The sequence below is a fragment of the Scardinius erythrophthalmus genome (genome assembly GCF_964197995.2).
Source record: "Scardinius erythrophthalmus genome assembly, chromosome: 13".
NCBI classification, from domain to species: Eukaryota; Metazoa; Chordata; class Actinopteri; order Cypriniformes; family Leuciscidae; genus Scardinius; species Scardinius erythrophthalmus.
This window is the reverse complement of record NC_138233.1, coordinates 35413611-35435152: the sequence shown is the minus strand read 5'-3', so window position 1 is coordinate 35435152 and position 21542 is coordinate 35413611. Positions and strand designations below refer to the sequence as shown.

Here is a 21542-nt window from a genome sequence, read left to right as displayed (position 1 = left end):
ATCAGAAAGTTGAAAGTAGCTTTTTTTTGGTAAATCTATGGTAAACTTTCGTTCCTACCAAAACATTAGTTCTGAGTAAAAATAATGAATTGCAGAGTTTAACCATCATAGAGTTAAAGTGTATCATTTGCTTGTGACAAGTCCTGTCAGTTTAACAGAGAGCCCCGGCCGCGCGCGCACTCACCCGAGCGCTGTCTTGCTCTCTCTCTCTCCCTCGCGCATATTAATCAAAATCAATTGATACGATGGTGTCGGAAAAAAAAACCTCTCCAGTGATGAAATGTTTTCTTTGTTGACGATTCTTGTGCGATATCCTAAACTGCCGAATGCTGCTTCGTTCGATTAGTTTTATCTTCCGCTTTTTTTCTTTTTCTTTCTCGAGCTGCCATCTCGCTGAATGCTGCAGAGACGCTGTGCGGGAAGCACGTGACATAAAACAAGGCCAGCTATTGGCTATTCGCTACTTCTCCTGCTGTACTGGCTGAGTAAAACCTCCGGTGGCTCATTACTGCCACACTTTGGTCACCGCAGATTTAAAATATGCACGAAATGAGCCGCTCACGGCAAATAAAAGTTATTTAGCAACTAATCGATGACTAAATTAGTTGACAACTGTTTTAATAATCGATTTTAATCGATTAAATCGATTAGTTGTTTCAGCTCTATTGCACTCCATCTGTTTAGCACGCATGCGTGATCCAGTGATCATTCAGTAAAGTCTGTGAAAGATATCTAATGTTTACCGATAAGGATTGTAAATGTAATGCACTGAGGAAAAGTCTCAAATGCATTAAACGGCACACACATCTTGCATGAGGGCAAGCCGCTTTACACTGTAGGCTGAATTTGATGTATAATATATGAATTTGAATATAATGAAGGACAACTCTGATCATTCACTTTTCTCACAGAAGCTCACTCTGCTGCAAACACATCTGAAAAATAACAAGACACAGTTTATCAATATCATATATACACTATCGTTCCATCATTAGAGAGAAACAAGAGTTTCAAATGACGTTCAACGCACACAGAAGTTACGTACAAGCAGTGCTTAAAACAATGCTGTATTCGTATGTTACAAAGGCCCATACCGAAAATTTGACACTTTTTTTTTTTTTTTTTAAGTGAACGTGTGGTTATCAGCCAATGGTGTCTCAAAATTGCCAAATATCAGCTAACATATTGGTAGATCATTAGTCATTAATAGCTAATAGATTGAGCTTCCAAATGGCCCTAAAAGTTCCCATAAATTCTGTTGCAACTAGCCAATCAGAGTGGACCCGCTGATTTCAGTACCTAAGAGTGATTTATGCCTCAGTCAGTGGACGGTTCATGGTTGTGCTATTTAAGGTGAAAAGTATGTCGTTCTGAATTTGGAAAGGATTCTTTAAACACTTCAGTTATGACAGAAATTATTTCTGGGAGTGTAAAAGTGTCCCTTTCTGCCCTCAGATCACTGCATGGTGACCTTCATTAAGGAGAACCTGCTGGGATCAGTGAAGGAGTTCAGAAACCGCTTCATCAACCCCATCCAGAACGGCCAGTGTGCCGACTCCACGCTCGTTGATGTCCGTGTCATGAAGAAACGAGCGCACATCCTCTACGAGATGCTGGCGGGATGTGTCCAAGTAAGCCAAATTACCACAGCCAATGAGGGCTTGAGTACTGTCATGTATCTTAAGTCATGGTTTTGCACAGTACCGGTCTATAAATGAGTGAAATATTCAGTGCTTGTGCTTGACTTTTAAAAATCTGTTGTTGTTTTTGTCCCACAGAGAAGAGATTACACTGCCCTTACAAAATTCCTCCCACCAAAACACGAGTATGTGTTAGAGATCCGGTTAACACCCATTCAGTGCAAGCTTTATCGGTACTATCTGGATCACTTTACAGGTACGACTCTACGTCACTCTGTTTATTGCATGTTTGCTCTTGGTTGTTAAAAGCAACTTGAATGAAAAATTTTCCCTCTTTATTATCATAATAAAAGTCTCTGCATTCGTCAGTGTAAATATTCATAATCTGTTATCATCATGAAATGATTTTCCCACCTCTGAAATGACGTTTCTGCTGATGTGACAGACCACGTGAACGTGAAGGAAAAGTGTCTCAGCCCTACATCTGTTTCCTGCTGAATATTCAGTTTCACTCAAAAATGTCACATTACGAAAGTTAAATGTGTTAAGTTTTAATCAAGTCATTTGTGTGATCCACCTCGTAAAGTCTGTCAGCTTAAGCCCTGAAGTCTCCTGAGGTGAAACCAGCTTTTCCCCACCGGCTCTTCTTTTTTTCAATGAAGTGGTTTGGTGGTGTTATAGCTCAGGCCGTGATTGTTCTGCATCTGGGAGAGGGAGAAAGGCAGCTGGCACCAGGCCGTGAGGCTATCTGAACAAATTCCCACGTCCTTATCTAATGAAGAGCTTGGGGAGAGTTTCCCAGCCGGAGGCTCATTAGTCCGGCTTTCCTCTGAGCCGCTGCTTTGCTCCTGCGCTGCTGTTGTGACTGTGGGTGCAGACCCCCAGAGACCACCAACCAGACACCGTCTTTCCCTTAATGCTTGGGCTTTTGTCCCGGTGGCCTGCTTTACCCAAACCCTGATCCAATTTCATGCTGCATTTAGGTGAACTCGCATTCAGCGTTTTACACACACTACAGTGTTCACAACTCTACAGTCTGTGACATTTCTTCTATCCCAGATTTGACAGCAATGACTGTACTCTGGCCCTGTGTCTGCCTGCTATTAGGATGCAAAAATGAGAAAAGAAAAATAAGATTATTAATTACGTATCATTTGTCTTTTTTAAAAGAACATGCGTAATTAGAGCCCTATAAATTACGTTTTTTCCGTTACATTTTTCATGATTTCTCCCCCTGGATTCTGTTTGAATGTTTACATTCAATTTTATTAGTCAAAAACATATCTAATTAATTGAAATATAAAGCTTATACAATTATTACGTCTTTAGGGCTCTATAAAATCTGTTTTATTTTTTTATTTTTCAAATTCCATTAATTTTTCTGTATTCAGTTTTTAATGATTTAATTAAATATTAATAGTCAAAAAGTATGTCTAGGAAATTGAATTCTTTAAACTTATTAAAGATTTTTATTAACATTTTTGCAATAGTAGGACCCTATGAAATTTATTTTTATTCCGATACATTTTTTCAGAAACTCTGTGTTAACTTCTTTATTTTTTTTTTTTTTTTTATACAAATTTATATTGAAAATCGGTGGTAATCAAATAATAGGAGTAAAACATAAATTGTTCAGGCATAAAAACATGAACAATTTATTAATCTTTTACATTTATTCAAATTAAATTTAACAGTTCTGATTATTTTTTGGGCAAACAATGGGATGCTACAGAAGTCCACTTTGAATATTAAGGCATTGAACACATTCTTGTGATTTAAAAAAATGTAATCATTTTTATTATTACTTTAGAAGTACATTCTACTTTTCAGAGTTAATGAACACCAGTAAACTGAAACTTTGCAAGCTTTTAGGTTAATTAACTCAACCGAACACATCCTATATGAGAATAATCAGATCTGTATGCGCAGGCAAAATACTACAACTGCACAAAATGACTCAGATGCTCAGAATGTGTATCTCCTCTTGTGGATGCGCTCTTTCTCTAACAACACTGAAATATAGACAAAGAATTTTCTCATTATAATGTGATATATAAGACAGTTTGGTGCTGCATCTCTTGCACTTTACTGCATTTTCATCATCATAGTGATTCCAGGCATCACTGTATGCTTTCAAAGCCATTGCATCATGCTGTCCTGACGGTAACCAATCAGTTCTCAAAGTACCGCACAAAGTGCTGCTATGACCAATCATAAAAAAGAAAAATATTTTTTAATTTTCAAGAAAGATCATCACTGATTGGTACTCGTGCTCATCCCTTGAACATGGGTTTCAGGCACTGTGCATTATACAGTATGCTAGTGTTTGTTTTTGAACATAGCAGTCATTTGTTTGGCAAATCCGCTTGGTGAATTGCAGAAATGACACTTCTTTTTTTTTAAGATGTTTGTAGCAAAGCCTTTCTTACGAAGAATTTTGGGGCTTTTTCTAAGTATCAGTGTGAAAACAGGCAGCATGAGCCTCTCACAGTCCTAAGAGCTTGTTTACCTGCTCAGTTAATCCTCCGGGCTAATCTGAATGCAGGATTTGGGGTGCTCTGGCATGCTGGGATAGAGGCTGCGGGCACTAAACGTCTGAACCCTCTCAACAGGTGTCGGTTCTGCCTTGGAGAGTGGAAGAGGTCGTGCGGGAACCAAACTCTTCCAGGATTTCCAGATGCTCAGCAGAATCTGGACCCATCCGTGGTGCCTCCAGCTGGACTATATCAGTAAAGAAAACAAGGTGAGCGGACTGCAGACTTCTTTGGAAACACAACCTGAGGGAATTTACTTAAGGGAGAACTTTCCCTAATATCATCACTTTCTGCGCACATGCAGGACTTCAGACCCAAAAAATGACTAGGGAGCTGCATGATGTTCTTTAGGCCGCACATTACATGGTTCAAGCCTTTTCTTCTCCCATGTGGCACAGATTGGATATGACCCACGAACTTTTAAGCAAGACAAAAGCTCATGGATTCCAATATTCTCAGATCGATTTCAGGCCTCATTCACATTAAATAAATCTGATATAAATCGGATGCATGCATTTGTGTCTGCCATGTAAGTGGACATACACGGATATTGACGTCTTTTTAATGCCCAGGCTGTAACGTGCTTTCCGCTTTTCTTTTCTTTTTCCTCTGTCCGCCAATGTTTTGCTGAACTTTAAAGATTGTGCGGAAAGCAGAAGTTTGTATTATCATTTCTTCTGTGTCCATTGCAAATCGTGTCATTTTTACTTCCTTTTCAGCCTAAGCCTTTCCGGCTCAGTACATGTATCTAGGGTTGTTTCGCCAAGTGTATTGTGTAAATGCAGATATTGGATATGTGTCTGGTCTTATGTAAGCTGGTTGTCTTGATGCCCAATTCCGATATGTTGACTAGACGACCAGTGTAAATGCGGCCTTAGTTTCCAAAGAATCACTTTTGTACTTGCTGAGGTTCACATTATCTATCCCAGGTTTATTGTGCTAAGCCATAGAAAACTAGAAAATCCATTAGTTACAGCATTTAAAGGGATTGTTCACCCAATAACGTCATAAATTACCCTCATTCCATAAGAGTTTGGTTAATCTTTGAAACATAAGTTAAGATATTTACACAATATAAGATTTTTTGTTTAATGAAACCTGGTCTGTTTCTGTCCCGCCATTAAAAATCCAGATAACCAAAACATAGAAGATCCAAAAAGGTCATAAAGGTGTTGGAAAAATGAGCAGTTTAATCCAAGTCTTACGAAGAGACGCAATATTGCTTTATATAATGAACAGATTTAATCAGGCTTTTATTTACATAAACAAGGATTAACACACTTACATATAGAACATCAAACATGATGAACACAGAAGCTCAAACTTGCGTGTGTTGCGCGAGAACCAGTGATGTTTGTTCTGGTGCATGACACGCAATAACACCAATGTTTACCATATGTGATTTGCACTATGTATGTGTTGTTAATATGTGAATAAAAGACTAAATTACATCCGTTTATCTTATAAAATGATCATATTGCTTCATTAGACTCGGATTAAACTGCTCGATTTATGTGGATTCATTTTAACACCTTTTTGGATCTAAGTTTTGGTTACTTGGACTTTCAGTGCAGGGACAGAAATCTCTCAGGTTTCATTAATATGTGTTTGGAAAATGAACAAAAATCGTATGAGTTGGAGTGACATGATGATACGTAAATGTTGACACACGTTTTATTTTTTATTAACTACCCCTTTAACTCTACTGCTTTTTCCCCCCTTCATACCAACAGGGATACTTTGACGAGGACAGTATGGAGGAGTTCATAGCCTCGGAGACAGAGGAGTCCTCCATGAGTTTGACCTCTGAAGATGAGAAGCCCAAAAGGTTTGAAATGAGCCCTTACTCTTCCTTTGCAATTGACCCGTTTCCTACCTCTATTATGACTAATCTGGTTTCCTAAACCCCCATACAGGAAGAAGAAACGAGGCAAAGGAAAAGACAAAGGCTCAGACAAGTCTGACAGTGATGACCTGGAAGTGATTAAGGAGTGGAACACCAGCTCTCGCGGAGGAAACCCTGAGGGGAGGAACCGAGCAGAGCCGGTGGAGGAGGGTATGACTGACACCATCTCCTCCTCAGATAGGAGTTAAGGTCCTTGCACACTGAGTCCGAAAATTTCGTATGCGTTTTTTCGTATTCGTCATTCGGTGGCTCTGAATTGTCAAAACACCATTCAGACGGTTTGCTACGGATGCTAAAAACGCAGAAAATCGAACCCGATTTTTTTTTTAGGTGTGTAAACGTGATTGACAAAACGTGAGGTCGTATTTATTTTTTGATGTGTGAAAATTTCGGACTCGGTGTGCAAGGACCTTTAGGCAGTGTTATTATTACTAATAGTGGTTGATTGACTTTATCACTGGCTACATTTACATGCACCCAAATAATCCATTAGTAATCGGATTGATGGCTCAATCGGACTGAAAAGCCTTCGTGTAAACACCTTACTCTATCCGATTGAGCTCGATCTGAATTAAACTTCGATCAGATTGAAAGAGGTGGTTTGTTCCTTTTCTAATCCAATCGAGAGAACATGTGAGCACTTGATCGGATTGAAAACCGAAAGGACTGCGCATGTGCAATGACGTTGAAGTGGCGTAAGGACGTATGATGCACTGAACAAGCTGTTGTTCCTGTTGAATAAAGTGTCATATAAATAAGCGTCCCGTCATCCTAAAATTCTCCTTTCACTCAGCGTCTGTGAAGTGGAGCAGGACAACGGCCCACCAGTCCTTGTTTCAGATTCTCATCCACAGATGACGGTTTCATATGCTCATTGTCTCCAAATTATGACCAGAAACGGACATTAAGTATGCCGTTTAAATTGAATAACCAATATAGGAGAATAGTTATTATGCGCAAACATCGGAAAAACTATGTATATTTGTGCAGTGTGCACATTCGATTCGAAGCTTGTGACATAAACGCGCACATCAACCCGATCACTTTGTTTAGTGTTCATGTTAACACTACATTAAGATTCATCAACCTGAATGAATTCAGTTTGATAACAGGTCACACATGTGCAATTCCACAAATTAAATTAACACAACACTATTTACAATTCACATTTTTTTTTAGGCGGAAAAAAATTATTCATTAATAAGATGTTTTAATAAGATTTTTGACCTGACACAAGACGATAACCTTTGGTCCCTTTTTAAGGGTTTTTTGTTGTTGTTTTTTTGTATTGAATGTTTGGATCTAAGATCCCTGCCATGCATGTCTTCTGCAAATATAGTCCTAACAGTGTGTATCTGTGTGTTTTCCTCAGTTCGGGCCTCGTCAAACTCCGGTCCTGGCAGCCCGTCACCGGACTGGTACAAAGAGTTTGTGACCGAGCCAGATTCAGAGGTGCTGGAGCATTCTGGGAAAATGGTGGTGCTTTTTGAGATCCTCCGCATGGCTGAAGACGTGGAAGATAAAGTGTGAGTTATGTTTTGCCATAGTCGCATCAGCTCAGGACTCATTGTCTTCAGTGTCATGTGATCATGTATGTAATGATTGTGTGCTCAGGTTGGTGTTCAGCCAGTCTCTCATTTCTCTGGACCTCATCGAGGATTTTCTGGAGTTGGCAGGCAGAGCCAAAGAGGAAGGGAAAGTTTCCCCGTACAAAGGTTAGACATGCTGGTATTTGGTTAATTATTGCTCTTTCAGCAATGTTCTCCCTCAGCCTTGAGCACACTGCTTTATAAACTCTTTTGTTTTCAGGGTTAGTCTGACATTTATGCCACTCAAAGTCTGCATGCTTCTCATTCTTAATAAGCTCTCTTGCAGTTAATGACAGCATATTTTATTTACTATTTTGTGCATCATTTTAAATTCTTACCATGTCATGAACAAGAAATGGTCAATGAGTCAATCCATGTTTCCAAAGAAAACAATTCTCAGGTTTGCGTCTCAGTCTTTCGTCGTATGTTGTATGTACAAAATGTAACGACTTTACCTTTTGACTGATGTCACATGCTAAGCTGTTATTAAATAGCCATTTAAGCATCATTGCAGTATTTTAGGCATGCTAGTATTTAATAGATTTAAATATTAATATACACTAATAGATGTTAAAAAACAAACACCTTTGGACTTTGTCTTGCCGGTGGGATTATAATATAACCTTCTAATATTTTTTGTTCCCTATTTATGACTTCATATGGTTTGTACAGTGGCCCATGTGTTTATTAGGAGTTTTCTGTTGTATGTTTATGGCCAATCCTGACGTTTTTATTTGAATTATATGTGCTGTAAATTTAACATTGATTTTAGCAAATAAAAAAGCAAAGTGAGCACTGATCCAGTGAGTGACCAAACTGTGGTTACATGCGAAAACTCATCTTATATTTGCGCACACATCTGACACAGATCTGGGTTAAGTGTCTGCAGAAACGCGCAAATATGCGCATGTAAATATAAAGCCTCTGGAATAAGGTCATGGTCCTAATTAAACCCTCGCAGCTGTTTTTACTTTAATTTTGAAAATGATTAGGCCTTTTTTATTTTGCAAAAAAATGTTTGCTTAAGGCTTTGTAATTTGTAATGAAAAGATCACAGAGGCATAATTGGAAACATATTGAAATGTTAGGTATGAACACGAGTTTGGGAGGCCACAATATTAGATGCTGAACACGAGACTTTGCCACCTATGTAGGGTGCATACTTTCCCCAGAGCTCTTCATACCCAGCACACACCCTACCAGGGCCAGGGTTCCCACGGGTCCTTGAAATCCTTGAAAGTTTGTGAATCTAAAAAAATAAAATAAATCAAGGCCCTGGAAAGTTTTTGAACATAAGCATGCATAGATACAGGTCCTTGAAAGTGCTTGAATTTATTTTGTGCAATACGTTTTCTGGGGAAAAATCCATATTATTCCCTCCGATCTGCTAATGTGTTATTTCGCTAACACTTCGTGGCCTATGCGCACTAGCTTACTTGATTTACGTTAGTTACGCGCATTTGCGCGTTACGTTAAGTGTTTCCCGCGTGAGGTACTTTGTGTTGTACGTTGCCATGACGTTCACGCGCGCAAAACTGTAACAATGTATCTTACAAGGTAGCACAATGTAACCTTGCTCTAACTTGAAACGTGTCCCCACATTAAGTCCTTGAATTTGAGGGTATTGGACCTGGAAAGTCCTTGAAAGGTCCTTGAATTAGAAGTTAAACAAGGTGTGGGAACCCTGCAGGGTCATGACCGCTGCAGAAAATCTTTGCTAGAAATGGCTTGTTGACTGGCTATACTGTTGTTCTTCAAGGTGAGGGCAAGTGGTTCAGAAACATTGACTACTACCGCCTGGATGGTTCCACGAACGCCTTGACCAGGAAGAAATGGGCAGAGGAGTTCAATGACACCAGTAATGTTCGGTAAAAACACTTTTCCATTTGGAGTAGCAAGCAGTGGGACTGTTCCTCACTTTTCCTCTAGTGTCAAGCACTCGTGTTCTTGTTCTCCACAGGGGTCGATTGTTCCTCATCTCAACCAGAGCTGGTTCTCTCGGGATCAACTTGGTAGCTGCAAACAGGGTCATCATTTTTGATGCCTCATGGAACCCATCCTACGACGTTCAGAGTATTTTCAGAGTCTATCGCTTTGGTCAATTGAAGACTGTGTTTGTCTACAGGTTTTTGGCTCAGGTGAGAAATTTAGTTCCGATATTTGGATGAATTTATTTGTTGTGTTCATTTCTATGTGGAAATTCACACGTTTATTTACAGACAGGGCTTTTGAATAGAGAGTTAGTTGAGAGACTCGACTAGCACCAATTGGATAACACATGTTGCTAAGCTAGTCATACTTTTATACGCACTTGTTTTCTGATTCTGCAACAAGCTCGGCTAATATCATCCAAGAGAGCATACAACATTCTGGGATTGCTTTATCTGCAAAGCATGACGGCATCGATAATGGCTACAAATGTTGCTGAATTGGGCCCATTACTAGGTCAGTGATCAGATCTGTAATGTTTTTTGTTTCTAAAGGGAACCATGGAGGATAAGATCTATGACCGGCAAGTCACCAAACAGTCGCTGTCCTTCAGAGTTGTTGACCAACAGCAGATTGAACGTCACTTTACGATGAACGAACTGACGGAGCTCTACACATTTGAGCCCGACCAGCTGGACGATCCCTCTGGGAAGAAGAGCAAGCGGACCACACCCGTGCTGCCCAAGGTGAAAACCACTTCATTGCACCTGTGTTTGTCTCTTTCTCCAACTGAAAACATTTTGGTGTTTTGTCTCAATTTGTCAAGTCAGATTTATTTGTATAGAGCTTTTCAGAAGACACATTGTTTCAAAGCCGTTTAATAGAAGCTCATGATGTTAATGTGTATAATATCTTAATATCTTCATGCCTTGTCGTCACGTTTAGCAGATTATAGCTGGCTTATAATATAGTTTACATTGTGTGACAATTCAAGCAATCAAGCAGTTGCTATATGGCTTTACTTGAATGTACTGTATGAATGTGAATAAAGTTGGATTGAATCTCCAACTTTGTACATAGAGCTTGTGCTAGAATGTAAACAATCAAGCAATTTGCATCTGTCCTAACCCCAGTGAGTTGAAAAATGGTTTTCATGTCAGTCTCTGTGCTATATACATCTTAGCCAGTCACTGTTGTAAAGTGTGACCAAAGTCTTGGCTGTTTCAAGTCATCAGTGAGCATCCACCCTGACATTGCCATTTAGACACAAAATTAAATTGATACAGCACATCTCAAATTAGACTTGCAGCTGGACAGAGGACTGCTTATTCTGAGCAAACTCTAGGTACATTTGGTAGTATGATTAAAATGTGACAGAAACATTAGAAAACAATCTGTTTTTCTTGCATATCATAGACAAGCAAGTGTCAATTTTATCTGAACATCTTTCGCACATACCTTTGTTTCAACTTCCGTGCTCCTATTGGGTCTTCATGAGTCTGTTGTCTCAGCTTGTAGTCTCTGTCTTGAGCTTGATGCACGATTGATCCAAGACTAGGGACGAAATAAATCTTTCTACGATCCCCACAATCAGAATCATGTGTGCACTCGGGCTGAAGTCGAATGCTCCTGGCCTGTTTTGTTCCATGCACGTTTCCTTTTGATGTTCTCAATGGATGAGACACTGTTATTTACTGGCTTCCAAACCATTCTGCATTTTTATGTTGGATGAGGATTGGAAGAAAGGTGCTCTGCTCTTGTCTTAATAGTTTTGTCCCCTTTGTGCACCTGTGCTTACAAACGCTCAGAGATAATAACAGGAGAGAACCCCTGAAGATTTTACAAGACCACATTGGCCTTCGATTGTGCATCTAATCATTCACAACAGCTCGCAGCTGCACACAGCTACCTCTCGTGACCCTTGTTTACTGAAGAGCTTTATATTGCAGAACCGGTGATGCTGGGATCCTGTAATTGGAGGCAAAGCCATCTAGTACACGTCAAGTCACCTTTATTTATATAGCGCTTTTTACAATACAGATTGTTTCAAAGCAGCTTTACAGTGATTACAGGAATATAATGCAACAAAGTTTGTTTCCAGAAGAAAATAGTGTCACATTTCAGGTTAAGTAAGTTCAGTGATGGTTCATTTTTGTTGTAAACTGAAGTAATAAATTTAGTTCATTTATATGAATCTCCGGTCGGGAGAAAACAGTGATTTCATTGTCCAGCTAAGTTCAGCTCTCATATAATGGTGTCAATGCAGGCAGATCAATAATATTGTTGAAAATTAAAATAAATTAAATACACCAAAATTAGCACAGAAGGGTCATGTTGACTATGCAACCCCCTCATCTCTCTGCTGACGTCTCCCTGGTCTATCATAAGCTGTAGTTGATCTTTGAGAAGCTTGTTGTTCTTTATCAAGCTTTTATTCGTAGATGTAGCCCAACCTTAGCACACTGCAGATGACCACATTTGGCCATATGTGCACCAGAATGTAGCAAGTCAGCTGTTATGATGGAATCTGCTGCCTGTAATCGTCTGAAGATGAGTCAGTCATCCCTCAAAGCCTGTAGTCATATCTCTATTTCTCACAATGCCCTCGCCAAGTTTATGGAACACAGGAAATATTTCTCAACTTGGCAGACCTCTACCCATCGCCCTTTTCCTTACCTTGTGCATGTGTCTGTCAATGCCTTGATCCTTTTTTAATAAGCCAAAAGAATATGACACTTGCACTTTTTTTGTAACCACTGTTACAAAACCACTTTGGACTGAGAACTAAGATGTGTTGAACTATTAGCTATTATAATTTGAATAGCTAGGCTACAATTCACTTTGTACATTCTCAATTACACTATTGAAACCTTACAGCGACATCATAATTTTGATCATTTTCAATTTATCGTACATCACAAACTCATTTTAATTACCAAAAATATAATATTTAGCTGCCACCTTTGCATATGCAACCCAGTTACTACATTATTCCCCCCTCCATTAAATGAATAATAAATAAAATTGTAACGCATCATTTGAATTTTCTTAAAGCACTGTGGGAAGTAAATTCATTAAATTTTCCCGCATTTTAAATGCATTGTAGTGTTTACTGCATTTAATCTCAACCATTCAAGCCCATTACCAAAAAAGTGCCTCGACCAAATATTGTTCGTAATAAAGATGATCCTTGGTGTACAACTTTAGAATTTAACCCAGGATGTTGTTAATATATTTCAGTTGTTGATTTAATGGTTTTTAAAAGTATTCAGGCATGTCCTAAATTTGGTAAAAGGGCTGAAAAAAAAAAATCTCATGAAATAAAAATAAAACGACTAACCACATATAATATTCAGCTTGCCTGAGGTAGACATTTACTTGCCCACTGCTAATACGATTTTTGTTTGTTTGTATAAGTATTACACATTAAAATTCAAATGAAACATGATAGTTAAGTTAACATTTCCTTAAAAGCCTCCAGGATACAGAGTACAAGCAATTCCCTCTGTAATAGTACACTATAAACTTACTCTGATCTAGCGATAGCAAAGCTCCCACCCCCCAAGTTACTGCCCTGTTACTTTCCTTAGTGTTTCTGGGAAGACTCCCCCACCCCCTCTCCATCTAAAGCACACATCCCGCTTCTGAACCTGTGTGCCGTTTCAGCTCACCCAAACATCATGCCATCATGAAGGCCATCTGTTACGCTGATTCACTATTTAGTCTCTGAAGTTTTCAAAGGAACGCTGTAAACCTCCCCCGACCTGATGAACAGTCATTATTCCAAACCCCTTTTAGGATGTTCTTGTGCTTTTCAGAGAAACTAATTGGAGACAAAGGAAGCTAGCGGACTTCCACTCTAATGACAAAGAAGAGTGCTTTGGCCCAGACACAAGAGCCACCCAGCTTGGGGTCTGGCCCTGCCTCGGGCTCTTCGGAGGCCCTTTATAGAGCTGAGACCCTTGGGCAGACTCGAGTGACACGGTCGGGTCGGTGTGTACACTTCCCAAAAGTGGTCCATCGGTGGGAAAGTGGTAATTTGCTTTCGCTCAGGCTCCCCTGCCGACTGGCTCTCGTTGAGCAAAGGAACAGACTTCAGTTGGGGTAATTAGGTGCAGGAACCGGCCTTAATAAGTCCCCCAGATGTTCCTTAAATGAGTGGTTGCCTTCAACCCTCCATTTTTAGATATTTGCCCCAACTTGGATGAAAGACTTGAAGGTGTGAACTGCAGTACGTCGTAGAAGTTCTCACCTAAAGTCCCCCATTTAATAAACAGTAGAAAAGTTGTCTAGAATGATATTCCTGATGGACATCTGACATACGGTCCTGTGCCAAACATCAAGAGCTCTGCAGACGCAGACTGTTTATCAGGGCACTGAGGTTATGTGTATAATTTGTGTGCAGCTGTAGAGTACGTTTTGCCTGGCTAAGGTTAGGTATTACAAATATCTCAATCCTTCACATTCCTTGAGTCTCTTGCCCCGGACCCCTTGGTTTCTTTGGTTTGTGCACCTGCATGTCAAACATAGTGTCTTGTGAAATCTGAGGCACGCATTAGGCTCTTCATTTTGAAATGCTAGGTAAGATTTTTGTCCACATGGATGCCCATTTTCAGTTCACAAAGGTCAAGTTGCACTTTTTTTTTTTTTTTTTTTATCAGATCAGGACATCGATACTTTAACACGAACAATAAAAACTTCCACATTTTTCCCGTTTCTTTAGCTTTTTTTATGTTTGTAGCCTGTCACACTTCCATTTTCCCTGTCTTTCTAAAGAGTGTACAGCAGAAGTTTATAGCTGTGGTAATGAGTGAAGTAAAACCGTGTTTGAGAATATGGATTGCATTTAATATAAGGTGGCATGATCAAAAACCTTGAGAGGCAATTGGGCTGAAAAAGCTGTAAATGTGCTGAAAATGATTTAATAGGAAGCCAAATGGCAAGAAAAAGGAGCTTACGTCTTTGAACCTGATTGCATTTTTCACACCAGCAGCATTGATCTGGGACTGTGTCTTAAGTAAATTGCCTTTTGTTTGCCAAGTCGTAAATGTATGTAGTTGAGCAGAGCTCTTCAAGTTTATTTTAATGTTCTGTTTCACCAGCAGTGAATTGGGAGCCGTGTCTTTTGTTTCAGTTTTCTATTTTAGGAAAACTTGCAAGAAACATAGGCTACTTACTGCTGTCAGCCTTTAATTGATAGCTGTTCAAGCCAATGTAAAAAATGTCATGCTGAGAGCAAACAAGCTGTCAAGTAATGCATTAAGAGTGCCACTGTTCAGGCAAAACTTGAGACCGTTTTGCCAGAAAGGTCTTTGCACAACAGTCTTGGCAGATGAGTAGAACTGGCCAACATGAACGATTGAAATGGTGCACAATTAGAGACATGATGCAAGTCGCGCAACGAAAGGTCAATTTTCTTGAACAATTTAGTAATGAACGATTCAAAGTGCCAAGACACAACCAGTTCTGTCAGTAATATTGATGTGCGCTGCTTAGGGAATGTTTCTGGAAATGTCTGTCATTGGTGCACCTTCTAACTCAGTTGCTCAGTGTATCTACATTAAAAGTGTTTCTTTTGTCACGTTTAAAGCTGGGTAGGACACAGTGTATAAACTCTTTTTCCAGCTAGTGAGAGAATTTCAGTGGAAAAATGCACATTAATAGTTGCATGTCAGTTTACTCCAGCTTTATTGTTATAGTTATGGGGGTCAACAGTCTGTTTTCAAAAGGATGCATGGACAACAGCAGAAAAAAATTCAAAGACTCACAAGGAAATGATTTCTGTGGTTGTGAAGTGAAAAGGCGCTGTGTTCAGACACGGGCAGATCGACTCCTCACCTGGGGCTGTATTTATCCTTGCAGAAGTCTGGCTCAAGCACCTCCATGCTTTGATCAAAAGCAAAAAAGCTTCCTCCCCCCGTTTCACTTCCTGTGGGATCCCAACTCCCAATTTCCCTGAGAAAAGAAAAAAAATCTGCAGTCTGCTGATTCCCCCATTCCCCCCACCCAACCTATCCCACATCCATGCATGGAGTAAAACGATATCCTTTTCCTAAGCCGTCATTATGCGCGGGGTTAGCTCACATTATGACAATGCAGGAGTTCTTGTTACCGTCATTAGTGCCTTTGGTTGAGATGCACATGTAGGGCAGGTTACGGAGACGGGCGAGACCACCCGCGGAGCTCCAGCCTGGAGATTAATCAGGAATCCCAGAATTCCTTGCTCCCCTGGACGGCTTTCACTGTCATTTGACCCAGCGGCTCTGTGACCCATTTCCCCTGGCGGCTCAAAATTGGACAATGTTCAGATAAGCTCAGGCCCGGGTCGGACCCCTCATGACGGCGAGTGTTTGAAATGTGCTCAAACAACAGCTTCATCATCGAGTTGTCTTTCGCTCTGCACACTTTCAGCAAGAGGTCATCTTTTCCGTGGAGTCTTTTTCACGGTTGTAGATGTAGAAGGGGTTTCTCACATGGCAGCATCGAGCCATGTTTTAATTCAGCCACTTAGCCAGAAATTACCATCACCATCATAGGCCATCAAAGGCCAGGCCTGGCGTGATTATGCAGGCTTTCGCCACATGTTTTTATTTTCCAGCTATCGAAGCCATTTACTGAAAAGCCTTGATGTGGATGGATCTGTAGCTGTGCTCTCCATTACACTCTGCTGTAATGCAGAAAGCATGGCTCTGTTATTGGTACCTGTCTTACTGCTGTTATCTTTCTTTTCTTGAAATGAACCTTGATCTGGTTATACATGATACGCTCTTCAGAGGATGATTGAGGTTTTCTCACTTCATTCCTTAGATTCGGTTTATCCAAACCTTTTCTGTTGCAATTTAGTAATCAGTCCCATATTTGGAAACGTGAGGCTTTGAACGTTAGTCACGATTATGATTAATTTTGTTTTTGTTTTATTTTGTTTGTTGATGCTGCTCAGTCGGGTGATGACGTAACTATAGCGCGTTTTATATACTCATATGGTTGGGATCCAGCAGTACACTGGAGATGTTTCCAGATCTTGAGGACCTTTTTAATGTAAAGTGCAGGCAAGACAAAGAAAAGCAAACAATAGCTGTAGAGTCATTTTAAACCATGTTTGTGAGAGGCCTGGATGTGAATTATGCGCCACTCAGGTATTGTTTTCAATAACAGTGTAGTCATGGATACCAGAGTTGCATGGAAGCGTCTGCAGTTATTATAAATGTCCTATTTTGAACATTTGGCTCGAGGCCGTTTCTTTTTTAATTTTAGCTTTGTAGTGCAAACGAACTGCTGTTTATTTATATTAAAGAGCGTGTGTTATGAAAACATAGACGTAGACGTAGACTCGTGTATATATGATGCAAAAAAACGACTCATTCTGAACCTTTGTAACTTTGTCATTGAGTAAATGAATATGTCCACACATGACTGTCCACGTCTACTGTTAGGTGATCAGACTCTTAGGTCGGTCAGTTACAGTGAGGTAGTGATGTATATTTTCTTCCATATTGTGATGTAAATATAAGTGTAATGGATTATCGATAAAGAAAAAATGTAGGGGCGGGACATGGTTCTGGTGATTGATTGTTGATTGGATGTTGGCATGGCATTCAAAAGTGGAGGCAGATTGATATGAGCTTGCGCGGTCAAACGAAGTTAAAAAAAGAAACATGGATGAATCGTTCAACTTGAAACTTGCATTTACAAAATAGATGGGGTGAATTTTCAGAAATGTTAATTTATTGTTAGTGGTTAAACGGATTACAAAACTCATGGTGATTTTTGAGTCACAGATAGGATCATTTTTCAGATCAGCAAATAGTTCAAACATTATCAAAGGCAAGTGAAAGTGGGTAAAACAAGATCAAACACTAATTACAAGCATAGATAAATACAATATAACAAAGTTACAAATAAAGTAAAGTTTAACAGTAGTATTCAGGTACAGAAATGTAAAAATTAAATGTAAAATAACACTGCATAGTGTTCACTATATACATTAAATCTAGATGAATCTTAGTTAAAGCTGTCTTTTGTTGTTTGATTAACATAAATGACATAAACAGCAGCAGGTATTTATAGACTGCTGTCACTTTAAGAGGGAATGCACAGATCTAATATAATGATACGCATCCGATTTCTTTCTCAACTGTTCACTTTCACTTAGCACATAACCCACTGTGTTTGCGTGAATACTGGCCAAGACGTTTAACCCACTAATTATTGTATGTTTAGATCAATAATCGTGGTAAATTATTATCTGTGTGTGTATTGATGTAGGATGTTGACCCATCTCTTTCCCCTGTCCCAGGATCCTGTCCTTGCAGAACTGCTTCACAGTTACAAAGATCAGATCGTCGGCTACCACGAGCATGACTCTTTGCTGGACCACAAGGAGGAAGAGGCACTGAGTGAGGAAGATCGCAAGGCAGCGTGGGCCGAATACGAGGCAGAGAAGAAGGTGTGTAGCCATACAAACCCTTTACTGTTATATAAATGTAATGATATAATATATAATCTAATACTTCATATCAGTCAGCAAATGTGTTAGATTTTAGGCATGTTACAAGTTTTTTTTTAAACTTGTCTGTCTGTATCTGTCCATTACTGATAGCAGTTTAAGAATTCTTGGTATTATTTCTCTAGTTATGGATTGCAACTCTCAAATAATAATTTGGAGTTGTATCATCATAAGAAACGAACAAAAAAATGGCCATTTTAGTTATGGACACATTACCATGAGAGAGGTCTAACTGTTTACATATGTGCTTACATAAAAGTTTTCAAAAGCTTCAAAAGTATTACTCCTTGTAAAAATAAAGCTATTTTTATAGCTACATAAAGACATTGAGAGCTACCAAAAAGCCTTGTTGCTTGCACGAGTGGTAACAGTTCTACCTGAACCCATTGAATCACAGCTTTTCTGAAGTGTCTAGTAGTTCAGAGGGTCAAATCATAATCATAACCCTTACATAAACACAGTGAAACCTGCTTGTCTGATGGCTGAGAGTCTGTGTGCTTTTATATCCAGTCCTGGAATCCTTTGTAGGTTTTAAACAATCTGAGTCATTGTCTTCAGGTCAGAGACTCAGGTCAGCAGCTCATTAGTGGGAGAGAAATGACTTGCCATATGGGACTCTGACTCTAGTTGAATTATATCACAAGTGCCTTCTCTCCATTTCTGATTTACTGTAATGATTCCTTTTCAAAATCAGAGCAACATCTAGACTGATACCCCGCGGTCAACTAAACGATACTTCAAAGATCTTCAAAAACTACTTCAAACTGGAAAAAAAGCTGAGATGCAATGTAATCGCAAACATTGTCCGTCTGACATGAATGCACATAGACCTACAGTTAAAAAACCACAGACTGAATCTGCTCCTTTTCCTGAGTATTTAAGCAGTAAAAATGACCAAAATGCACATCCCAGGTATTGCAATAAAAAGACCACATGGAAACCGCATACATGGTAAATATCACTGTAATTTTAGTGCCCAACACAGGAGCTGTATTTGTAGTCAGCAGTTTCACCTGCTGGCTCTCAGCTGTTGTACTGAGCACTGAGACAGTGCAGACATGAGTTTTGATTTGTGTGTGTGATTCATACCATACTGACACGCACATTCTGCTCTACATGTGATCTGTCTCCTAAATTTCATGTTATTTTTTGGCAAGATGTTTTAAATATGCTTCAATCAGAGTAATTTCATCAGTGAATCACTTGGCCAGAGCTATTGTATGCAGTGAAAAGAGTTCACCCGCTTTTGATCATCTCGCTGCAGTCATTGGTGTATTTTGAGATTGAAGAGTTTCGTCTAATTTGGTTACTGAAAATCATTAACAATGTCAGAGCCATTAAGGTGGATTTTAAGCAGTCACTTGCAGTGATTAGAGAACCCTATTGAGTTCTGCTCATGATTTAGTTGAAAACGGCCATTCAGTGAGCGTCACATTTTGAAAGCAGATTAAAAGAGCGTCAGTTTAGATGTTTTAGTGTCTGTGGCGCAGCTGTGATCCTCTCTGCCGAACACCTGCTTGTGCCAGGTCTGAACACCGGACACTCAGCTGTGGAGTGTGTTTACGAGCTGCGTGCACCAAAGACCCAATTAGAGAGCGGGATCGGCCGCATATTCCTCGGTAGTTCATTTACACACAAACACAGCCATCCTGCTGACCTTCGCGAGGGGAACGCTCTGTTTAGAGACGTAAGACAAACACAGCTTGGGCAGGACCCTAACAGAGGTTCACATGGGTGCACATCAGGATTTTTTGGATCCTCCAGTGATTTGTTGGCTGTGAATTATAGTTTACCGCGCGTCTTCGCCAGATCGAAGACAGATCATGTCTAAAGTCGCAAATCGAGTGGAAAACACCCTCTAAAAAAAAAAAGTGATGCTTTGATTACCGTACAGCAGGCGCTAGTGTGATTGAAGACTGACTTATCTGTCAGGCCGAACCTGACTTGAAGATTATTTATAATTGGGATACTTCTGTGTGACCTCATCTCATTAAATTAATGGTTCGTACAAGGTGCTTAAAGTGCTTTAAGTACTTGAATTAGACTTTTTGAAATTTAATTCCTGGAAAACCCTTAAAAAAACATATTTATGAAGAGGTGCTTGAATTATCGAAAGACAATATGTATGAAATTAGGGTTTATTTTTTTCTATGAAACAATATTTTCATTCAAAATTAATGTTGCAGTCTGTCTGATAAAGATATAAAGACATTTCGCAATTTCGCATGACTGCGAATGTGATATTGCTCATATAAATATCCAAGTATTTGATACAACTTTCATTGATCAGGTCCATCATATATTCATGAAAAAAAATCAATTTGAACAAGGAAAGCGTTATCTTTGTCATAGTATCCTTTCAATGGTTAATGTTGCCACAGTCATTGCATACTTTGCATGAGCTGCACTTTATTTGTACCATTTTGTTTTTCAGTATATTTTTATTTATCGGTTTACCTTTTTTTTTTTTTTTTTTTTGAAAGATAATTAAGATATTGTTTTGCTAAGTGAGATCTCTTGAAAACCAAAAAAAGTAGTCCTTGAAAGTCCTGGAATTTCATTTTTACAGTGTCTGTACAAACCCTGAATTAAGTTAGTCTGGTTCTGTTGGGCTGATGGACCCGCTCTGCTGTTGTTTCAGGGTCTGTCCATGCGTTTCAACCAGCCGGCCTATGCTCAAATGGGCGTGGGAGCATCAAACTCCTACTTCCCCTTCAACGTGGCCGCCTTGGCCTCCATGAGCAACCAACAGTTGGAGGTAAGTAATGAGCCCCACATGCACGTTTCACATTCCTTCAGCCGGCAGCTAATTGTGACATGCGTCCTCAGGCAGTGACATTTGGCGTCGTGCTCTGCCAGCTGCTAGCTATTCATGTATGCTAGTCATCTCTGTGAAAATATCAAATTCAGCGTTTGTCTTAATCTCGTCTAGTGTGTTCTTTGTTTCTTCTCACACTTGATTCTTTCCCTCTATGCTCAAGGATTTGATTAACCAGGGCAGGCAGAAAGTGTTGGAGGCCACTAGCGCTCTGAAGTCAGTGCCTAGGGAACCGCTGGAGGACATCATCGCGGAGGTGGTGAGTGACGGGAGGAGGGCGAGTCCCTGCATTCAGGCACTTCATCCGAAAGACTGCACATAAAGGCTCCGATATACTCACGGCAAAGTTATTTTTCGTTCCTCACCGAGGGGTAAAAATAAGTTTGAAATGCGGTATACCCTTAGCGAACATCCCAGTGCCGTTTAGATGCAAATATGTGCTTTCCTCTCAATAACAAAATAAAAACACAACGAGCAATGAGAAAGCATCTGATCATAGCGACGTGGGGTAACACTTTATAATAACGTTCAGTTGTAAGTCATTTATAAGTGTTAGTTAATGATGAACTAGTCATTTACAGAACATTCATAAATGAGTAGCAAGTGATATACTAACATTT

The 21542-nt window shown here is 39.6% G+C and overlaps 1 protein-coding gene across 1 annotated transcript in view; it reads left to right on the top strand.

The window, feature by feature from the left end:
* atrx (ATRX chromatin remodeler) overlaps positions 1-21542 on the top strand; it is a 50274-nt gene that overhangs the window by 22927 nt on the left and 5805 nt on the right. The window contains exons 21-33 of the mRNA XM_081383056.1: positions 1456-1631; positions 1779-1896; positions 4253-4383; positions 5908-6002; positions 6091-6230; positions 7453-7606; positions 7695-7795; positions 9429-9537; positions 9630-9807; positions 10153-10344; positions 17895-18044; positions 20746-20862; positions 21086-21181. Coding sequence (XP_081239182.1) covers positions 1456-1631; positions 1779-1896; positions 4253-4383; positions 5908-6002; positions 6091-6230; positions 7453-7606; positions 7695-7795; positions 9429-9537; positions 9630-9807; positions 10153-10344; positions 17895-18044; positions 20746-20862; positions 21086-21181 — 1757 coding nt within the window. The remainder of the gene's footprint in view (positions 1-1455; positions 1632-1778; positions 1897-4252; positions 4384-5907; positions 6003-6090; positions 6231-7452; positions 7607-7694; positions 7796-9428; positions 9538-9629; positions 9808-10152; positions 10345-17894; positions 18045-20745; positions 20863-21085; positions 21182-21542) is intronic.